Source organism: Cervus canadensis, chromosome 8, assembly GCF_019320065.1.
Source record: "Cervus canadensis isolate Bull #8, Minnesota chromosome 8, ASM1932006v1, whole genome shotgun sequence".
Classification (NCBI taxonomy): Eukaryota; Metazoa; Chordata; class Mammalia; order Artiodactyla; family Cervidae; genus Cervus; species Cervus canadensis.
In genome coordinates this window covers 6,810,709-6,827,968 of record NC_057393.1, presented here as the reverse complement: position 1 = coordinate 6,827,968, position 17,260 = coordinate 6,810,709, and the positions used below count along the sequence as shown (strand labels likewise).

The 17,260-nt window shown below is 45.5% G+C and overlaps 1 protein-coding gene across 1 annotated transcript; it reads right to left on the bottom strand.

Annotated features, from left to right (window-relative positions):
* Positions 1-160: 160 nt before the first annotated feature.
* Positions 161-10,460, bottom strand: TEX36 (testis expressed 36). Its single transcript, XM_043476205.1, has 4 exons — positions 10,410-10,460; positions 3,743-3,874; positions 2,963-3,043; positions 161-1,964 (listed from the first exon to the last, which is right to left on the bottom strand). Exons 1-4 carry the CDS (start codon positions 10,458-10,460, stop codon positions 1,668-1,670), a joined length of 561 nt encoding a protein of 186 aa, XP_043332140.1. The 3' UTR covers positions 161-1,667.
* Between the last annotated feature and the right edge of the window lie 6,800 nt (positions 10,461-17,260).

Sequence of the window (17,260 nt, the reverse complement as noted above, 5' to 3'; positions counted from 1 at the left end):
CTAAGAAGTTTATCCAGGTAGTTAAATATAAGATTCACATATAGAAATCAATAACCTTTTTTATGCATCAGATAAAACTAACCAAAAAGTTTAACTTAAACACACACACACATAAATTCAAAATATAGCCACATTTCAAAATGCACAGGACTAAGCATAGAAAAGAAACATACTGTACTTTTGTGACAAAAAGTATACAACTTTATTAAAGAATATAAAATAATATTTGAACAAATGGGGAGATATACCATTGTATAAGATGTCAATTCTTCCATAAATTAATATCTCAATTAAGGGAAATTCCTATCAAATTGCCAGTGGATTTACTTGAAAGCTTATTCTAAAATTAATCTATAGAAAAAAATAGTTAAATAGAAACCAGATAATTTTGATAAAGAATGAGGGTGACACTATACCATTCAAAGGGCAAAATAGAAATGACCCCTGAGTGGGAAAAGATGGTCGTCTTCACTAATAGAGAAATGCAAAATAAGATAACAAGATAGTTTTTGTCCTTAGATGTCTTTGAATATCTAAAAGATAATTTGGGGGGGAGAGAAACAAAAACTCACAGATACTGTTGGTGGAAGTTTACTTGGTCTAGTCTTTTTTTAAAGGTGATTTGGAAGATTAAAACCTTGTGCAAGGAATTCCCTGGTGGCCCAGAGGTTAAGACTCCATCTTCCAGTGGAGGGGGTGGGGGTTCAATCCCCGGTCAGGGAACTAAGATCCCACCTGCTGCACAGTGCAACCAAAATGTTAAAAAAACAAACAAAAGCCATGCATACGGTCCAATCCAGCAGTAACAAGGTAACTTTCAGACCTGACTCCAGAGCACATGTAAACACCCGCCCAAAGAGCCTGACCAAGCATGTCATGTAGCACCAAGTCTTTCCAGCCCCAAACTAGAAACAATTCAAGTGCTCATTAGGAAGACAGTTTTTGGTTTTTTTTTTTAACATAGCACAGCCATCTTAGGGGATACAGTGCAGTAGTTTAAAAAGCAAACCAACCTATTCCTATTGACATTGCAAGAACTTCAAGATCACTTATGTACTGCAAGAACGCGTGTTCTATGTGACAGTTTATGTTCAAAATCTGTACATAGTTGTGCACATACTTGTGATTGTAAATGCAAAGAACAAAAACAAATGGTGAGCTTTTTACTGGGGACAGGGATTAGAGATGCAGTAAAATCAGCGGGGACTCCAGCTTCCTCTATTTTGCTTGAAATTTCAAGATGAAAATGTAAGCCTATATTAATCACGTAGTTTTAAAACTCTCCCTGAAGTTAATATGGCAATTTTTAAATATGAGCACATTTTCCTTTCAAACATATTCATTTAAAATGTGTATATCATCACATATCTTTATTTTAAAAGGGCCTGAATATTTTTCAACCTTATTAAAACCATAAGAATATTTTCAAGGTGGGGGAGTGGTAAGGTTATCTGTTGCCATTCTGGTTTCTCTATATAAGGACTTTAATCTCTATGTTATCACTGCAAGAAAACATCATCTCAGCATTAATGCACATGCAGTCTACATTCTCTAAATAATTCTAAACAAATCTGATATCAAACATCAGTGCTGCATCAGAAAACACATACTTGTAGAATGTCCAACGACATACCAATATTGCAAAACATCAGGATCTCCTGGAAGGGTTATGGCTCCAGTGGAGAACTGGTCTTTTTGTTAATCAGGAACCTTACTTTTGGATTCTTTTTCCAAAACTCTGTATAGCTTTGCTGGGGCATAAATTTAAAAGTGTTCCATATTTCATGATGATGTCTTGGAAAGCGTCTGAAAATTGGGACCACCACAGCTTCCTTATAGACATATGATATTTGGTTATTTGAAAAGCCATCAAGACAAGATGGAACATAGTCACATGCCCAAAGATTGAAATTTCTTGAAACGTGTTGCCTTTTTTCTGGGGAGATCTTCTTACGTCCCAAGCCCTAGAGAAGGATCACAAGCGGATTAGGAGGAAGATATTCAAGGCCACACAGTTTGGAGGTCTTTAATAAAACCACCTCCACAACATCCTGTGTTTAAATGACCACTCTTATAGAAGGCATCCTTTATCAACTTGTGGAAGGCTGTAAATTGACACAACCTTCTGATTCTCATAGCCTTCCACTCCCACCAAAGGGGCTGGGCTTCTAGAGACATGGACGGCTGAACCACAGAGACCCCAGCCTGGACAGCCAGGGAGCCCGCGTAGGTTCTCTGCACCCAGGTGGCTATATCCACCCCCAGCTGCATCCCCAGCATTCAGTGGGAGGGCTCTTACTCCAAGAGATCCGAGGATTCTCTCCCATCCGAGAGGATTCCCAGCGAAGGAAGCAGCGCCTGGTTCTCCACCCACAGGCTTCCTCCTCAAATCTTACTAATGTGGCCATTAGAAAATTTACAAATTACATATGCAGCTCGCATATCTATTTCCATTGCACAGTGCTGTGTTAACAACCACTAACCAGAAGCCATCAGACTTTTTATCAGTGATGGGGAAACACCATCTCCAGGAACAAGATAACTGTAGTTAGTAGGGGCTCCTTCTTTATATCATGAAAACTCCCCATCCTTTCCTTGGATGCCTCCTTATGGGTCCTGGCTCCACCATCCAGAGACACACATAGGCAATCCCTCCTTCTCATGACAGATCTTCACAAAAAAAAGTTCACAAATTAGACGGTTTATGGGAAAGCACTTGGATAAGCATGAAATTCACAAAAACCTAGGCAAAAGAGAGGATGGTGTGGATTTTGAAAGCCATGTGGGAATTTGAGAATTTACGCTTCCTCCCCCCGCCCCCGCCCCCGGCCCGGTGAACTGTTATGAGGCTTTAATTTTATTCCAATTTTGAGGCCAGTTGTCAATCTTCACCAGCTCTCAGAAAACCAAGAGCCCTGATGTCGCTGTTCATTTTTTTAGCAATGTGGAGAGAAATACTCACCGAGTCAAGGTAGAACCCAGAGTCCTGAAAGCTGTGACGATTGTCGTGATCAGAGAAGGGGAAGTTGTTCTTTACTGCTTGCTGGAAAAGAGCCAGGCGAGAGAGAAAAAGGCACACATCAGAACCACAGCAGGCTTCCAGAACCTGCCTACAGGGGCCTGGAAGGGAGACGGAGGAGGCAAGTTGACCTCTAAGTGAGAACTAAACCCATCCACAGCGATGGAGCAAACAGCGCGGGGGCGAGGGCTTATGTGTGCTCATCAGCTCAAGGCGTTGAAACTCTACTTCATTGCCAGCTTTCTTAAAATTACAACAAATTCTCTTTAAAATACCTTGTTAAGAGACAAAGTCAATAAAATACCTTATCGACTTTCAATACCTATTGAAAGTCAGTAGGCATGGAATTGAAGGCTGGAAAGGAATTTTGAAGCCATGGTCTTCATCTGGCCAGTAAGGGTCCTAGTAGACCAGAGCTCTCTGGTCCAGGGTGGCTAAGTGTGAAGTCAACCCCGCTTCTACCTCCGGCCACTTGCGTCCCCTTAAGCTGCTCATGAACTGGCCAGGGAGGTAGAAATGCGTGTTAAGCGCTCTGTCCATAGAGGAGTAACTGTATCGTCTGGACCCGGAGGTAGTTCCTTCTAGAGAGTATTTGAGGAGCCATAGTGAGCAATTATGAAGTGAGGATGATGCCAGAATGTAGGGATCCAGGGAGAGCTAGTGAGCAGTTCCCTCTGAGCAGTACCACCCCCTTGGAGAACCAGGCCAGCGCCCTGGACTCACCTTCTCCCGCACTTTGTAGATCGGCGGAAGTTTCTCCTCCACTTGTCGAGATAAACGTGGACTGTGGGACTCTTTCAACATCATACTTGTGATGGATTCTGGCGTCTTTTGTGTTAGTCCAATGTGAGGGAACTGGAAAAACAGCACACGCCTTGATTAAAACCAGACACATCTGAATCTCAAAGCCAAGTATCAGGGCTTCCTCTGTAAAAGGATTAAAATGCAATTTGGGTGCTTCTGGCATGCAATGGAAATGGCATAATTTTCGTAATTTTCAAGTATCCTTTCCAAGACAAAAAATATTGTCATGGCCCAAGGCCACCACTGCCGGTTGTTTCAAGTTACAGGGGCCACCCTGCTGCTCCGAGCCTGGAAATGGTTCCATGGCCTGGGGAGGGGGGTGCGGTCCCACGAGAGGGAGCCAATGAGCTCCAAGGAGACAGAGTGTGTTATTTGAGACCTTCCTGGTGGTCAGGGAGTGCCCCATACTCAGGGCCAAGCATTCGGCCCATGTTCCCAGGGTTGAGCCAACCTCCTGCAGGTAGGAGGCAGACCTTCGGGCACGGGAAGGTGAGAAGGGTCGCGTGAGTCTCTACAGAAAATGTAGAATGGTAGAGGCTGGGAAGGTTATTTGGATGCCAGGGGTGAGCTGGGAGTGGGCTTTAGTATCTCTCTGTGAACAGGAGAGAAGGAAACAGGACTGATTCGGGGGGAGGTGGTCCCAAAGAAGGTCCAGACCAACCCCATAGGGAGCTCTAGACAGAGTGGCTTCTCAGAGTCGGCCTGATGGAGTGAGAGGACTCTGGTCCATCAGTCACTGGGTAGAAGGGAAAGGTGGAGGACCCAGGAAGCAACTGACCTTGAGGAAGAAGCTCTTTTCAGCCAAGGAGTATCTAGGGTTGGACCCCGCCCCCCCAACCAAGCCACACTCTCAGCAGCTAGGCCAGGAGTCCATTCCCAAAGAGGGATGTGGGTTCTGCTTGATGGCCACTGTAGCTCACCCCAATTTTACATAAACAGCTCCTCTACAAAGTGGCCTTTGAAGTGGTGATCTATAGGAGAGAAATATGAATGGAAACTAAGATACAAATAAAAGGCAAGACCCCAACTCTCAGTGAAAATTCTCGCAAAAGGAGGTAACATAATGTGAGAGTGGGTCATAGACAATAGATTCAACGTCCCTGGGTCCAATCCCAGCTCTTTCTCCTAGAAGGTCAGCCTTCCGCAAGAGACTTAATTTTTCCAGGTCCCAGTTTCTTTATCTGTAAAATGGGAATAATAGTAACCTATTTGATAGAGTGCATGCGTGCTAAGTTGCTTCGGTCATGTCCAACTCTTCCCGACCCCATGGACTGTAACCCATCAGGCTCCCCGTCCATGGGATTCTCCAGGCAAGAATACTGGAGTGGGTTGTCATGCCCTCCTCCAGGGGATCCTCTCGACCTAGTGATTGAACCTGCGTCTCCTGTGGCTCCTGCATTGCAGGTGGATTGCTCACCATTGAGCTACTGGGGAAGCTCCACCTGATTGAGAAGATGTGATTAAAAGAGAAAAACGCATGCACCCAGAGAGTATCCCCTAGCTGTTGACAGGTTCTCTTCTTGCTCACAGCTGTCCCCTCCCTTATCCCCAAACCCACTGACACACCAAAGGCCAGTCTTTCCTTGTCTTCAGGATTACAATGACATTGGTTAACACTGTTGTTTTCTCCCATTCCTTCTCAAGTCATGATGTAACTGCACATATAACTATGGCCTTTGTTTAATCTCTGCACAAGAGTGCATTTAGTATGCTACTCTTTATGTCAAAAGGTGGAGAGATTATGTCATCTGTATGGAACACTCAGTGGGGCATTGTTGGCAGAGAAAATGAGAAGCAATGGTTTGTACAACACATAGCAATGTGGAAAAGAAGGAACAGAATGAGATCTGTAACCCAACACCATTTACATAAATAATCCATGCACACAATACAACACTACATAATTTACAAGAATACATCTCAGTAACAGAGCTCCCATTAAACACGTGTGAGTGGCTGCCCATGGGGTGAGCAGAGCAGGAACAGGTATTAAGAGCAAGGAAGTGACCACATGAACCAACCAACATTGTACGGACTGGCCCTGCTATGGATGAATGACAGGGTCACTTTGGAGGAGGGCACCAGGGAAAAGGAAGGTTTCCTTGCCATCGTTTAAACATTTCTTAACTAAGTGCATCTATTACATTGTCTCATTTTCCACAAAAAAAAAACAATCGTCTTTGTTTTTGATTAGCATTGTAATACTTACTCATGGTTTTAAAAGTTCAGACAATAAAGAAAAACTTAAGGAAGGAATTGGGCTGTATCAGGCTTCCCAGGTGGTAAAGGACCCACCTGCCTATGCAGGAGATGTAGGAGGCATGGGTTCCTTCCCGGGGCTGGGAAGATCCCCTGGAGGAGGCCATGGCAACCCACTCCAGTATTCTTGCCTGCAGAATCCCATGGACAGAGGAGCCTGGTGGGCTATAGTCCGTGGGGCCGCAAAGAGTCGGACACGACTAAAGCAATTTAGCACGCGCACAGGATTGTATTATGTGATTTCAAAAAATTACAAATACCTTAAAAAATTTAACAGTTAACTTTTGGGAATTCCCTGGCAGCCAGTGGTTAAAAAAAACAAAAACAAACCCAGTAACTTTTGGTTACCCTCTCCTCCCGCTTCTTGTCATCCCAGATAAAAATGATAACAATAGCGCTCATATATTCCTTCACAAACACCTGTACCTACAAAGGGGACTTACACTGCTATACAAAAGCTGGACCATATAACGCACACTATTTTGTACCTCGCTTTTCTTTCTTTCCGTTTTTTATGGGAGTATAATTGTTTTACAGTGTTGTTAGTTCCTGTTGTACAACAAAGTGGATCAGCTCTAAGTATACACATATCCCCTCCCTTTCGAGCTTCCCTCCCACTTCCGCATCCCACCCCTCCAGGTCATCACAGGGCACCAAGCTGAGCACCCTGTGATCTACAGCATAACTTGCTTTTCTTGCTTAACATTGTTGTTCTTGTAGTTCAGTTGTTCAGTCGTGTCCAACTCTCTGTGACCTCATGGACTGCAGCACACCAGGCTTTCCTTCCTTCACTATCTCCTGGAGTTTGCTCAAATTCATCACTTAACAATATACCCTAGAAATTTTTCAAAGTCAGCCTATACATTTCTAATTCATTCTATAGTGTGTGTGTATATATATATATATATATATATATATGTTTTTAAGCAATTTTTAAGTAAGTATAAATAATACAAAGGGCCTCCAGACTCAGAGCCTTTCTCTTTTCTCTTCCTCCAATCTGCTTTTCCAGGTTATGGAGAATCAGGCCATGGGTAGGGAGTTTTTCTACATCTGGAAGCATTCCTCTCACCAGCTGAATGATGACTGACTTGAGTTCATTTGTATTCTGCAAGACTGTGGACTAAATCACTGTAAAAAAAAAACGGCTCTAGCATTTTAATTTCACTCTTTTAAAATATATATTTAATGGCTATAACATGATAGCTATGAAATAAACCCTTCTGTTAGCTATTGTAACCGTGAAATATAGCTTTTTAACTAGTTGGCGGTGAAATTTTTGCTGCATTCAATCACTCAATGACTGAAATATTAAACAGGAAGGCGAAAGTGTGTGCAGAGTGCCTTTTCTACTCGGCAACAGCCAGATCACCACCAGCAAGGTCAACTGTGAAATGACTGTCACCTCCAATGTGGCAATTACTGTCTCCAAAATGGGCTGCTACTGACACAAAACCAACAATTTCCTTAATTTTCCCAACTTGTCTACAAGTTACTTAGGGAAACTTCATGTCAACACTGTTCTTTTTATTCTCTTAGGTGCCAGCAGCAGAAAGGAGACCCACATCGTAGGCTCTGGTTAGACTTTGGGGAGATAAAGTCTTCCTTCCTAAACTGGTTCCTGGTACATTCCTAGGATCCCCACTAGGAGACGCCATACTCTGTCTTGATTTCTCCCTTATTATAGAACACTAACTTTGAAGAAGCAACATGGCTGGTTTAAAAAATACTTCCCGAGGACTTCTTTGGTGGCCCAGTAGTTAAGACTTCACACTTTCAGTGCTTCCGCTGCAGGGGATGTGGGTTCAATCCCTGGTCAGGGAACTAAGATTGCACTAAGATCGAGGCTTGGTCAAAAAAAAAAAACCCTCCTCCAACTCCCTTGCAGTGAAATTGGACATGTAACCCTTGAAATGAAAGCCTAAGTCTGTGGGTGGGACTCCTGGGAAAGCGATTGTTTTCCCCAGGAAAAGGGGCAGATGCAACTGACAGGCGCCTTCTGTCTTTTTGCAATTCGACTTTCTCCTCATTTACCTGCCTGAGCTGACACCGCACTGAGGGTGATACGAGAGGCTGAGAAGAACCTGCGCTTCACAGACATTCCCGGGCATCTGTGCCAGCCCTGAACTGCCTCCTTCTGCGCTGGTTGTGGATTCCAAGCAGGACCCTGGGGGCCTCCAGGCCGTTCTGTGTCCCCCCATTTCTTTGATGACAGGAAATAGGTTTCCTTCAGCCTCCAAGACTTCCCTGAGTTCTAAAGGGCAGATTCAAGCAGTTGTTAATTAGGGAAGGGAGGGGATATGAGACCAGGGAGAAACAGTCAGTCAGAAGGAACAACAATGTGGCCTTGGGCAAGCTCCTGGTTCCCCACTAAGGGATACACGCCACAGTAGCTTTGAGCTCTTCTGCAGATACTGAAGGTCCTCAGGAGGGAGAAGTCAGCTGTTAACCATGGTATGCAGCTCACAGGGGCACCGTCTTAACGATGGTATGCAGCCCACAGGAGCATCATCTTAACGATGGTATGCAGCCCACAGGGGCGTCGACCCCAGACCAGTTGGACCTGAAGGTTGATGATGCTGACTCACACTTACCTCACCGCCAACCCATCAGAAGAATGTCCACAAGCTGATCACGCCCTGTTTGAACCATTACTATAAACCTTCTCACCATCCTCTCCAAGCTGGGACATATATTTCCAAGGCAGGAGTCCACTGTGTCCCCCTTTGCCTGGCAAAGTTATAAAGTTATCCTTTTTCACTTCACCCAAAACCCTGTTTCTGAGATTCGATTCCGCAGCGGTGCACGGAGCAGCCGAGTTTTCGGCATCACTGTTACTCGGGGAACAAACACCCTTCTCTGGTTAAGGCTCTGTAGTCAGCTTTTTATAATAATATTCAGTCAAACATAATCCTGATACTGTAGATGATAAAAAGAGGCCAAGCTCGTTAGCCTGAGAAGCTTGTTTCTTCCTGACCAGTTAGTGCATGTAGTTCACGCTATTCCTCACTCTCTTTAGCTTCCAGGAAACTCAGAGTCAAATTTGTTTGATTCCAAATATCTATTGTTTAAGCCATATGGCCTGCATATCTATGTTACGCATTTTATGTATTTTCTATTTTCTATGTTTCTATGTTATATATTTTCCCAGTCTCAGTCTCCTAAAGTATATTTAAACTGGTTCTGAGGTTTTTTTTTATATATACTTTATACTTTATTTTTAATATTTTCCACTCATTACTTTAAACCTTTGTGGAATGGAGCAGGGTATACAACAGGAAAGAATATCAGTATAAATATATATCCATCCCACCTTGTGGGTACCAAAACCCAGGGATGCTCAAGTTGTTTAGGTTGCCTTTGTATCCATGGGTTTATGTGTGTCCATATATACACATATATATGTGTATATATGATATCACATATATACATATATATTATGTATATAATAGTTAGCAACAGTGTTTCCATGCATTATACTAAGCACCTTTGTACCGATTGTCTCATTAATCCTCACCATGGCCTCTAACCTTGGTATATTATGCTTCCATTTAACAGATAAAGAGACTGAGATTAGCCTTCAGGCCCCAATTTTCCAACATATTTTCCATTTTTTTTTTCCTTTTAAACAAATCTTTAAAAAAATTTTCTGTGTATTACTGCCCTAAAAGAGGTTAGTACCACTGTTTTCTGTGATACAACCAGCGGGGAAAAAAGACAAAGATACCAGGTCCATGGAATTTATATTCTAGGAGGGAGAGAAAAGTCACACATATAATAAATTGTATAGTATGTCAGAAGATGAGTGTGTGCCTGGTAAGTCACTGAAGTCATGAACAGCTCTGTGAGACCCTGTGGACCATAGCCCGCCAGGCTCCTCTGTCCATGGGATTTTCCAGGCACGAATACAGGAGTGGGTTGCCATGCCCTCCTGCAGGGGATCGTCCCGACCCAGGGATCAAACCTGTGTCTCTTATGGCTCCTGTATTGGCAGGTGAGTTCTTTACCGCTAAAGCCACTTGGGAAGCCCATGTCAGAAGATAGATGTTATGAAAAAAAGAAAAAGCAGAGAACACAGCAATTACTACCTCGCGGACATTCACAAGATACCAGTCTGCTGAGTGGTTTATGCACAGACTAATTTCATCTGATCCTCCAAGAATCGGATATGAGATTCCCATTTCACAGGCGAAGGAACTGACACGGGATGAAGGGATCTGTCAGAAGTCACACTATGCTAAGTAGCAGCAGTAAGATCTGAGCTCAGTTCTGTGCCTGACCACACCTGTGGTCTGAGAGAGGTGAGAGAGGGTATCACCCTTCTTACCCATCTTCCGTCCTTGTCTAAGGGTGGGTTGAAGCGTCTCCCTTTGACCATTTTGTGCAGGAAACTGAAGGGGGCTGAGACAGGCACTCTTATCCCTCCATGGCCTCATGAGCTCTACACCTGGGAAGCCACTCCCCCTTGTTCCTGGCCTCTAACTCGCAGGCTCTACCTGGAAGGGAAGTCCGGGAGTGGTCCCTGTTGTCATAGCATCAGAGCCCACCCGTCACAATGGGGCAGGAGCGCGGGTCCTCCAGCCGCCCGAGGGCTCCTGCTGCTTTGCAGTGTGTGAGCCCCTGGGTCCCGGGTGAGGAACCCCACACACAGGCGGGCTCCAGACAGTCCTGAGACAATGGCCCACTCCACACCCTCCAAATCCTCCAACAGACGACTTCTGTGTTGAATGTCTTCACGGTCACCATCTGCCCCAGCCTCTTGGTTTTCAGAGATGTGAGCTGACTCCACCTTGTCTACAGCCCTGGCACGACCCAGGACATGGCATGACCCAGGCCAGGACCCAGGTCTCCCCACGGGCTCCTTTCACGACTGCTTCCCTGCCCAGCTGGGGCTCACTCACTGCGTGTTCACCATGCTGCACGCAGCTGAGACCGTGAGGAAGAGGCAATCATGAGTAATTATTCAGTGCCAGGGGTCGTGCTGAGCACTTTTCACGTGTTTTACAAACCATTGGTGTCTACAAATGAGGAAACAGCACCTTGTACCCAGTGAAGGGGGCACCAGGCCACAGGACAGCTCCAGGGCTCGCGAGCCTTTCCCGGGGCCAACTGGTCTCCCCCAGGCTGTGGAGGCAGCTCCTGAGAACTGGTCTTCCTCCAGGGCCCGGACATGCAAGTGCGGCCTCACTTCTCAATGAGGTGATTTCTGCTTCCCTTCCTCCCTCCCTTCCTTCCTTTCTCTCTTTCTCTTTCTTTCTCATTCTCTCTTCCTTCTTTCTCCATCTCTTTCTTCTTTTTTTTCATTTCTTCCTCTCCCTTCCACTCTCCTTTTTTTAACACCCTGTCTTGACCATTCTATCGGCTACTCCATGTAAAAGTAAGAGTACGCGTCTACAGGAGACTCTGCCCAGCTCTCTTGGTAGGAAATTGTGTCCTCATCCCTCTCTTCTCCTAATCATGGCCAGGGTGACCTCACAAGAGCTGCATGTCAGGGACACGGGACCTCTGCCCTGGCCAGCACTGAGGGCCCAGGGCGGTGGGCTCCTGGGTGAGATGCCTGTGGGGGAACACGGACCGAGACGGAGCAGGTGTTAGCAACCCTTCCACTCACAGAAGAGGGACAGCGAGTCTCAGAGAGGTGAGGGACTCCATCACAGTCACACCGCTGGTCCGTAGAAAAGTCCGCAAGAGAACTCAGATGTGTCAAGGCCAAAGTCAACGACAGCATCAAACAAGATTCGTTTCACTGCACTTCCCTGACCCCGTTTGAATTAATGGGCACTGAATTTACTAGGATTGTTTATCATTCCACTTTTTTCGTCTGCGTGAAAGTGGGTCTGACTACACACTGGCCTGTCAGCCATGATCCCTCCCCATGGCGAGCCTGGCAGGCCGGGGGTCAATGACTGCTGTTGCCTGCTCCTCCACTGGTCCTCCTCCCCACTGGACGCCCTGCCACAGAGCCCAGCACAGATAGGGATGAGGGCCGGACGCGGCTTCCCCCACATCCCAAGACTGAGAGCAAAGCAATGAGGGAGGAGGGAGCCAGAGACAAAAATCTAAAGCCAGCGCCATTTCCAATGCAGTGTTCCACGGGCATTCACTTCGTCTCCACCAACAGAGCAGAAAATCCTCTAGATCTGAAGTCTCATCTCTGAATATATTCTCGTCTCCTCTGTAATTTAGTCTTCTGCTCTATTAAGCAAGGTATATGATCACTGGTTAAGGTGTTCGCCAGTTTCCCCCTTTTGAATGATGGTTTAAAATTCTCAAAAATGTGTCCAAGAAAAATCAAAAGTGAATACAGAAAACCCGGCCAGGAAAAATGAAATACAGTTTTTCTTCAGCTAGGATTTCCGAGCAGCAGATTTGGGTGGGGTGGTTCGTTGTTGAGGTTGTTCTTTTCAGAGTTTTGAATTACTGGGCTGAACTTGGAGGCTACCATGCTGGAAGCAAGTCCTGTAAACACACAGGGCTCTCAGATCCCTGGGGCTGAGAACACCAGAGGGTTGGGCCCCGTCCTGCCTTGGGTCTGCTCAGAATGCAGTGATGCAGAACAAGCTGTCAAGGCGGACGTGGAGGCAATGACGAGCACGTGGCTGTGTTCACTCGCTCAGCAAGCACAGACTGCATACCCACTATGTGCCAGCTCTGCGTTCCAGCAGCACCAAGACGATCACCAACACCAGTTTTTTATCAGTGGCAAATCACGGACGGTTTTTTAAAATGTCAGGAATATATATTAGCATCCACTATTTTTAGGCCAATTGTACGTCAGAAGTGGGGCCTCCCTAGCAGCTCAGAGGTAAAGAATCAGCCTGCCAATTCAGGAGATGCGGGTTTGATCCCTGGGTTGGGAAGATCCCCTGGAGGAGAAAATGGCAACCCACTCCAGTGTTCTTGCCTGGAGAATCTCCTGGACGGAGGAGTCTGGCAGCCTACAGTCCACGGGGGTCACAAAAGAGTCGGACGCGACTGAGTCACTGAACAACAAATTGTGGATATGCCAATACATCAGATGACCAGGACCCCAAATTATTGATTAACCAAAAATTATTTTCCGCGAGCCATCTGCCACATTTATGCCTAATTGTTCCATCCAATGTATTTTTTAACACAGCAGCTGTTTGCATACTTTGACTTTTAGATCTTTACATCCAAAGTGTTAAAGACCTTACGAAAGACAGCTGTCTGTCTCTTCCATGTGCTTCCAGTGTGGTGTGCCATTCCTTGATTTAATTTAATTAAGGACTTGCCGTCTTTTGCAGGAGAGAAAGAGGTGGAACCACCAGTATGTTCTCACACACGCCTCTGCCACGTGCCCACACGCGCTGCCCCCAGAAACCCTCAGACCTGCACGCACAGGCACACTGCAGTTCATCATGCTGCCGAAGGGAAGATTTGGCCTCCTCGTTCGTATCCACACATCCCGGACAATTTAACTAGCAGGTGGGGGGAAATCTGAGGCATCTTCACATTCATAAAATGTTGAGCTCTGAGAAATTCTCCAGCATCTGAATTATAAAACACATTTTCATTTCACTCTGCAAGGTAAACTATCTGGATTCTTTCTGCAAATAGCAACCGAATTGAGGTGACTCCATTGCATTTTTCTATTAGTTCACGATTCACACAGAACTAATGGAAATTACAATGAATGCACAACCTATTTGCACACCACCTTGAAAAGTACCCAGGCACTGGTAACATGAAGCACTTTTTTCCCCTTGTTTTACCCTATCTTGCAAACTATCTGGAAAATTAACTGCATCTCTCTCCCTTCCACTCAACAATTTCTGGATCAAGACAAGTAAGACGAATTGAAAGACAAGAAGGAGAACTTGACCACCTTGGAAGTTTGTTCAGTTGAGAGGTAGAAATAGCAACATTTATAAAAACCCTTGACTCCACCAATACGCACGAGTCAGCGAGGATGTGAGACATTGCCCAGGTAACGACAATTTTTGATAACCTTGCTGAAACATGAACTGCGATAAACTTTTCAAATCGTGTCTAGAGAAGCTTTTGCTTGATTGATAACTTGGAGAATTGGTCACTCAAAAAATTTCTGCAACCTAGCAAATTGTACTGGACACAGTGAAGGTCACGGAAAAACTGTCACCATCCTCACGAACCTGACTCTCTGCTGGGGAGACAGACATTACACACAGAAAACTGGCTATAATTGGGAGAGGTTCCGGGGTGCTCAAGACCATATGACAGAGGGACCTGCATGAATCTGAACGGTGACTAGGCAGGTAATGAAGAAATGAAGCGAAGAATGACTTCCGTGAACCAAAGGGAGAAGGAAGCACGTGCCAGGTGAACGGAGAGCCTGGTAGAGACCCTGATAGTGGGCAGAGCTTGACTCTCTCAGGAACCAGAAAGGAGGCCAGAGGATTGTGCAGGTTGGAGATGATGTTGGAAAAATCAGGAAGCAGGACACTCAGGGCCTCCAGGCTGTCTGAGAGCTGGTGGACAGGCACTTTGCCCTCTGTGACCTTGATCAGCTGGCCAATGTCAGCAGCAGGCAGAAACGCAAGGAACAGGTGACAGCAACATACCAGTTGAGAGCTTTAGCTTTTTTAGAAAAAGCACCTTAGAAATAAGACTCACCATTAAGATTCAGTAGGTGTGCCAAGTTTATGCTGTCTCCAAATTCTGAAAAAGACAGACAGAAATACTTAGTGTGATTCCCGTTTCTCCCAGGTGGGGTTGGTTACTCCTATTTTCTCTGTGTTCAGTGTTTGTTGAGGTTTATGTGAAGATGTGATGCTATTATTTTCAACCCCTGGAAAGTCAGCTGCTTTTGTCCTCTCGCAGCGTGAATGGGACAGTCCTCTGAAGACACAGAATAAAAGACAGCAGTAATTACAAGTGTGGTTCAACACAGAGAGCCCTGGAATGGAAAATGCCAGCCTCCACCATCTTAAAGCCAAACAGCCAAATAAATATATATTTTTCAACTGAAGAGAAAATGAACAGTGACTTGGAAGGTGATGGAAAGTTCACCTCTATCCCACACCGGGAGAGGAGAGGGGAGACAGGTCCCCCAAGGTAAGAAGAGACCTGTAGACCTTTTCAAATCTCCTCTCTCCTCTTATTGTATACCATTAAACATAATGGAGATTTCATCAACTTGGAAGCAAATTGCAAACTAATAAAAGAGCCTTGTTACAAAGATAATAAGAAGGCAAATCATAAATGACAGACGTGGGCTGAGTCCTGGTGTTAGGCACCAGCTCAACGGGAATCCAAGGTTCATCAATTCAGTTAATCGTGTGGATGACCACCAATTTGTCCTTTCTTTCTCTGCTCTTTCTTCACATTCCAGAGTATTTCTGTTTACAGGGAGTCCCTTGAAATGGCAAGTAGGAAACCTACACAGCATCAGGTCTTGCAATATTGCCTTCTACACATCGTCTCTTTTCCATCCCTACTTCCTTCAAAGTTGGCTGTGAGGTAAGGAACCTCCCCACCCCCGCCAAGGCCTCACTGCTCCAGATGTGGTCCTTGGACCAGCAGCCACTTCAAAGTTAATTAGAAATGCAGCGTCTCTGGGCTTCCCTGGTGGTGCAATGGGTAAGAATCCGCCTGCAAGGCAGAGGACACGGGTTTCATCCCTGGACTGGGAAGCTTCCACATGCCACAGAGCAACTAAGCCCATGCATGGCAAGTAGTAAGCCCGAGTTCTAGAGCCCACATGCCCTAACAACTGAAGCCCGCGCGCCCCTAGAACTCCTGCTCCGCAGCAAGAGAAACCACCACGATGAGAAATCCGCACACCGCAGCCAAGAGTAGTCCCCTGCTTGCTGCAGCTAGAGAAAAGTCCATGCAGCAATGAAGAGCCAGTACAGCCAAAAAATTTAAAAATTAAAAAAGAAAAAGAAAGAAATACAGAGTCTCAGGCACCTGCCCAGACCTACCAAATCAGAATCTGCATCTTTAATAAGACTTTGGGTGATCTGTGTTCACATAAAGTTTCAGAAGCACCACTCTAGAACATCACAAGGCCCTTGTCAAGGTTTGAGACTTTCTCAGTTCCTCTGTGAAAGGACAGTGGATTCAGGGCACCCATGACCCTTTTGACCTTGTACCTACAGATAAGCACTTCAGCCTAATCCTTGGACAAGGATCACTGCACTTTTAGACTTTTAAAGATTTGGAAACTGAAGTAGGAGGTTAAAAGGGTCTCTATCCGAGCTCAGCTTGGTGCTCTGTGATGACCTAGAGGGGTGAGATGGGAGCAGGGAGGCCAAGGGAGGCTCGAGAGAGGGGGGATACATGTATACTTAGCGCTGATTCACGTTGTTGTAGAGCAGAGATTAACACAATTGTAAAGCAATTATCCTCCAAATTAAAAAATTTAAAAGTCTGTGCAAAATAGTATACACAGCTTGGGGTTTGTAAAGTATTTTTAATAAACTTTTTTATGGGATATTCCTTCATTGCAAATGAAATGTGAAATGTCACCAAAAAAAATAAAGATAAGTAAGCCAAGGAAATAAAAAGGGATTATATCTTATTTATCCAGGAGGTTTTCTCTCAGGTGCTTACAACCTTTCTAGTGGTACCACTCCACCCTCAGTGTTCCTTCTGATCGGAAGCAGGGAAGTGGGAGGTTCCGCCCACCCAGGACCCCGAGACACATGCTGTTTCTTTGCACAGTTACATAAACAGGCTGCAGTGTAGTCGTCTTTATGTTTCATTTCAATTCCTGCCCCATTGATTCAATGGTGGCTCAGGAAAAGGAGAGTAAACCAGATTCACGGTTCTGCCTTGCCACGGTCCAGTCGTTGCAACGGTGGGAGAATGACCACATCAGGGCTGTGCGCCTAATTAAACACTTAGTCAATAACCCGCTCCCTCTGGACCCAGCCATTTGCTTTCTCCATTGTGGGAACGAGATAACTGGGCAGTGAATGTGGGTGATTCATGCAGGAAGAGCTCATTTTAGGTGAGGGCAGATTGATTGGAATTAGTTATTTCAGCATCGGTGCTGGTGTTTTTCCTCGGGTGATTCCAATATTCCTTCACAAAGGTGAGGCAAGGACCACGTCCAGCTCGCCAGGGGCACACGAGCGTGGACCGTCTGGAACCAGCATCCTAACGCGCAGGTGTGTACCTGTCCGGGGTGGGCTCAGAGATTCGGGGACAGACCGTCATTGCTATGCACGC